At 33.4% G+C, this 5,159-nt stretch overlaps 2 protein-coding genes across 3 annotated transcripts; one reads left to right on the top strand and one right to left on the bottom strand.

Moving 5' to 3' along the window:
* The first annotated feature begins 404 nt into the window (after positions 1-404).
* On the top strand, positions 405-3,458 carry LOC118756652 (protein ALP1-like). The gene is made up of 5 exons (XM_036491403.1): positions 405-954; positions 1,017-1,416; positions 1,485-1,587; positions 1,656-2,171; positions 3,376-3,458. The coding sequence occupies exons 1-5, from the start codon at positions 739-741 to the stop codon at positions 3,392-3,394; spliced, it is 1,254 nt and encodes a 417-aa protein (XP_036347296.1). The 5' UTR covers positions 405-738; the 3' UTR covers positions 3,395-3,458.
* Positions 2,858-4,797, bottom strand: LOC118756653 (wiskott-Aldrich syndrome protein family member 2-like). 2 transcript variants are annotated; one of them, XM_036491406.1, is made up of 5 exons: positions 4,648-4,797; positions 4,500-4,558; positions 4,215-4,434; positions 4,027-4,157; positions 2,858-3,618 (listed from the first exon to the last, which is right to left on the bottom strand). In XM_036491406.1, the coding sequence occupies exons 2-5, from the start codon at positions 4,516-4,518 to the stop codon at positions 3,161-3,163; spliced, it is 828 nt and encodes a 275-aa protein (XP_036347299.1). In that variant the 5' UTR covers positions 4,519-4,558; positions 4,648-4,797; the 3' UTR covers positions 2,858-3,160. The 2 variants fall into 2 exon arrangements, with proteins under 2 accessions (XP_036347299.1, XP_036347298.1); XM_036491405.1 differs by having other exon boundaries at positions 4,500-4,797.
* Positions 4,798-5,159: the final 362 nt, after the last annotated feature.

Consider the following 5,159-nt stretch of genomic DNA (forward strand, 5'->3'; position numbering starts at 1 on the left):
TATAAGTGTATGATCATGGAAGAATGTAAGTTGTTCTATAAGGGGAGGGGCACTATTTTGAAGGCCAAGAGCACCTCATGTTGCCATTTATTTATAAATATTCTAATAAAAGTAAAATACTTTATATATGAAGCTTAAATCCATTGCACTAATCTGCCATATTAGAAATTTGTTAAAATAGGCAATTCAGAATATCTATGTTATGTATTATTTTATAATTTTTATATAAATAAAATAATTGTAATTTTATTAGGTGAAATTTTAAATTTATAAATTTTTATTTTAGTTAAATTAAAGCTTATTAATTGTGTGAATAAACTAGGATTAGATACCCTATTATTTAAAATGTAAATATAAACACTAAGGTAGTATTATGAATATTTTATAAGAATAATAACTTTTATTAAAATTTATATCAGATCAAGGTGTAGCTTATATTTAAGTAGAAATGGGTTACAATAAAATTATTTAAGTGAATTTAAATTTGAAATATTTAATGAAAATGGATTTGATAGTAAAATTTTATAGATTAAAAATTTGATTTTAGCTCTAAAATATGCACATATCGCCCGTCGCTCTTATTCTTAATACTGTTTTCAGACAGAAAATTAATTGAGTCAATTAAGTTTTTAATTAAGTATTAGATTTTTGTGTTTCACACACAATCAGCTGCTCGATTAACGAGTGGCTGTCAGCTGTCTTAAAAGAATTTTTGTTTATTTAAAATAAATTGGTAAAATGGAAAACAATAAGTGTTTAAGCGAACTTTTTCTTGCGTATACTGCAAATATACAAGTTTTGCAGTCAGTGCTGGCAAGCTACGCAAGTTCAATGGCCTTATATAAAAAAAGAAAAGAAAAAAACTTCATAATTTTGCAACATTTGCGAAGACAGCAGCTATTGCTTTACGGGTTACTGCAGAGGAACGCTACTCAGAGATCCCTCTGGAAATTGGTAAATCAGATTATAAGTAATCAGTTCTTGTCCTTTTATAAATGATACTTCCTCTATTGCAGAATCGGCAGTCTTCTTTCTGGGAAGTTAATTGCAATTGCAACGATGACCATTTCTTTAAGACGCACTTCCGCATGAACCGCACTAGTTTTGAAACACTCTGTGGCTTCCTCAAAAACCTGCACAAAGCCGACACAAACTGGCGCAACGCGATTCCATTGCAAAAACGCGTTGCGATAGCTCTATTTACGCTGGGATCGTCTGGAGAGTACAGAGTGGTTTCCGAACTATTTGGTGTTGGAATATCGACCGTGTGCACAATCTTGTGGGAGTTTTGCGAGGAAGTCTGGCAAGCTTTGTCAGCGCAATACATAAAGAAATTACCACCGACTCCACAAACTTTAAAAGACTGTGTTGATGGTTTTGACCGTCTCGGCTTTCCCCAATGCCTTGGAGCAATTGGTAAGAAAGTTAAAAATGCAACTAATTTATATAAAAACAAAGATATACGTGCATACATATATATTCAGATGGGTGCCACATCGAAGTTAGGCCGAATCCAGCCGATGCAACCGACTACCACAACTATAAAGGATGGTATTCCATTGTTCTACTAGCTGTAGTGGATTACAGGTTATTTAACTTTCATCCTGTTGTTTTTTTCTAAAAAGCATGTATTAATTATTTCTATATATGTTCAGATATCGGTTTTTATATGTGAACATTGGTGCTCCTGGACGATGCAATGACTCGCAGATATATAATGCATCGTTAATGAAGCGAGTAATGGAGGAGAACGAATTACTGAAGGTCAGTAAGAAAGAAATAGGTGGAGTACAAATGCCTATATGCATTATTGGAGATTCTGCGTTTCGGTTTTCCACCTCCTTAATGAAGCCATACGCGTTTTCAATGGCCTTAACTGAAACACAAAAACTCTATAATTATAAGCTTTCAAAGTGCAGAAGAGTAGTTGAGAATGCATTTGGCCACTTGAAAGGACGATTCCGTCGTGTTGGAAAAGGTTTAGACAACCGAATTGGGAAGGCACCCATCATTATTAGAGCCTGCTGCGTCTTGCACAATTATTTAAATGAAATGAACGACACTATAAATGACATGTGGTTGGAGAGATTGCAAGAAGTGAACAGAAATCTCGAAAATCCTGAATATGTCACGATAGTTGGAGACAATCAACCCTCAGCTGAAGAAATAAGGCAAGGATTATGCAATTATTTTAGTGAGTACAATTTTTATTTGTTAATTTAATTCATTTACATTTTTTTTTTTCGAGCTAAATTTCTTTTGTTATTTATCTATAAAAATACCGTCCACTGTATATACTTTTTGTGAGTCATATGAAAAAAAAGTGATTTCTCCGTTTTTCGAAGTTAGCCTCCGAAATCGAGATATGGGCCTTCGAAGTTTGAAATAGGACCTTTGGTAAAAAATTATATTAAATTATTGCATGTATGTAAATAACTAAAAACCTAAAAAATATAGGCGTAGTCCTCCTTTTATTTAAATGTTAAATCAATTTTTTTGTGCAGACCTATATTACCTATATAAGGGGTCAAAGTTCAGGTCTCCGAAAAATTAATTTCCTTATATTGCAAACAATTTATATTGTTGTAAAGGCGATTAAATCCCCTTTCTTCTGATATGCATATTTGTATACTTTATACTAAAAAATTTGAGAAAAGTCACATTTAAAGGAAATAAGAACTTTTTTTATAAAAAAGTATTTTGAACAAAAAAATTACTAACCGATTTTTAGAAATATGCATATCAGAAGAAAGGGGATTTAATCACCTTTACAACGACGCCAATTTTTAAAAAATCGGTTAGTCATATTTTTCTTTAAAATATTTTTTTTTTATAAAAAAAGGTATTTTTTCATTTAAATGTGTTTTTTCTAAAAATTTTATATACGAAGTATACAAATATGCATATCGAAAGAAAGCGGATTTAATAACTTTTACAACGATGTGAATCCTTTTAAAATCGGTTCAAAATTGTCTGAAATATTAAGTTTTTCATTTTTCGAACATCTGACTTTGACCCGTTATAGCACCTGTAATATATAATAAAACGGATGAAACGGAATATATAATAAAACGGAGAACTAACTTTTTTTTACTTATGGCTCAATCTCTTTAAAAAAGTTGGTTTGGTCCAATACCCAGCCGAGTGCTGTACAGTGTTATTAATTTCTATTTAAAAATGATAAAATGCCAACTTTTAATTCTTTGTTATCATTCGCTATCTCCCTCAGTGTGTCAGCTTTGTCTTTCTCTATCTTCATCCACTCTTTTTCATTTTCCTCACTCCTCTGTATATGTTGGCTTATCTCCGCTGACAACCCATCAAATTTATCTAATACTTTCTTTTGTAAAGTGCCGATTACTTTCCTTCTTTTAGGCTCAACCGCAGAAGCTGAGCTGCTAGGCATTGGTGACGACGGCGATGATAGCGGCGGTGACGGTGTGGGGAGCGGTGTGGTTGGCAGAGGAGTGAGAGGTGATGACAGCGGCGGTGACGGTGTAGGCAGCGGTGTGGTTGGCACAGCAGGAAGAGGTGATGCCAGTGGTGAGGAAAATGTTGGGCTGAGTGATGACGGCAATATTGGGGTCAGTGGTGATGGCTGGGATGCTATATCGGATTCTGTTTAAAAGAAAAAAAAACAAATAAGAATGAAATAAAAAAAATCAGCATTAAATAAATACATATGTTCATATGTGCTTGTATCGAAGTTAAAAAGATAGGGTACGGTCAGCGTTGGCACTTTGCTACGATCGTAGTAAATAATAATTTGCGGATCCATGAGGTGCCAACCCTGGGTACGGTTTAGTTATTTGTATCTACTTAAGTTTTAGTGGAACATTTGTTTTGAAGCACCACCGTATGTCTGTGCTCGTGCAAAATCGAAGTGTACCTTCGCACTTAAACCTGCAACTAAACGAGCTGATAGTTCTAGCATGTACACAGACGCGTCACTCTGCTACAAAACAAATATCTCCACTAAACACATTACGGCTTTTAGTAAGGCACATTCCAAAAACGCATACATACCGCTGATGTTTTCAAGCGTCAGCTCGCAAAACATATTGGCCTTAAATCCACCGATTATCTGGTGCACCCTTGCGTATAAAGGCCACGTTGAGGGTGATCCACCAGAAGGTCCCATAGCCAATTTCTCTTTTCTATTAACGAATTAAATTTTTAGTGGTTTTGAATATTATTCTTTTATTTCTTCGTACCTGTAGCGTTGCGTGAAGTTCGCCAACTTCACCTGCACATCCCGGGCGCTGTAGTTGTGGCCCAACTTTGCCAGCTCGTTCGCCATCTCCGCGTAGATGTGGCCATTCTTCCGTGCACCGCGGAGATCAGCAACGCGCTCTTCCCACAAATCAAGAATGGCCACTTCGCCATCCTCAGCCCAAGCCAGTCTCCTCTTTCTTGGTTTTGGAGCTAATCGAACTGAAATACATACATATGTGTTTTTAATAAACATTACACATAACCATTTGTGTTTATTTACTCACCATTCAGATTGTTCTGCATCCTGCAGTTGAAATACAATTTTTTTGGTTTTTGATGTTTGCTGGTTCCAAAAAGAAAATAATAAAATTATGTCAAACAGCTGATTGTCATTTAACACTGAACACACCAAAACTAAGAAAACGAACTTACCTAACAGAGTTGCATTGGAGTTTTTACTAGATTAAACATTCAATTAATTACCAATCGAGCAATTAATAATTGAAATTTTGTATGGCAAATCGATCTTAATTAGTGCATTAATTGAGAAAGCTTGGATAATTGCTCGATTAACTGCCTGTCTGAAAATAGTATAAGATAAGATAAGTCGTAACATAGTAGATGTACCGGAAGGTGTATCTAGAATGACAAGTTAAAGCTTATTTAGTAAAGTATTTCATTTACATTGAAAAGATTTTTGTGCAAATCAATATAAATTAATTAATATTTATTTATTAATTTATATTTATTTTATTTATAATTTATTAAAAATAATTATATAATTTAATGTTTTAGTAATTTGTATTGAAAAAATAATATTAATAATAGTTTATTAAGTATTGTGAAAGATAATTGAAATAATTTGAAAAATTATTATTTAAAAAGAAAATTTTATTTATTGTACCTTGTGTATCAGGGTTTATCAAATAATTAATAATTATTTT

This window comes from Rhagoletis pomonella, unplaced genomic scaffold (genome assembly GCF_013731165.1).
Source record: "Rhagoletis pomonella isolate Grant_MI unplaced genomic scaffold, Rhpom_1.0 Rhpom_scaffold_11357, whole genome shotgun sequence".
Lineage (NCBI taxonomy): Eukaryota > Metazoa > Arthropoda > Insecta > Diptera > Tephritidae > Rhagoletis > Rhagoletis pomonella.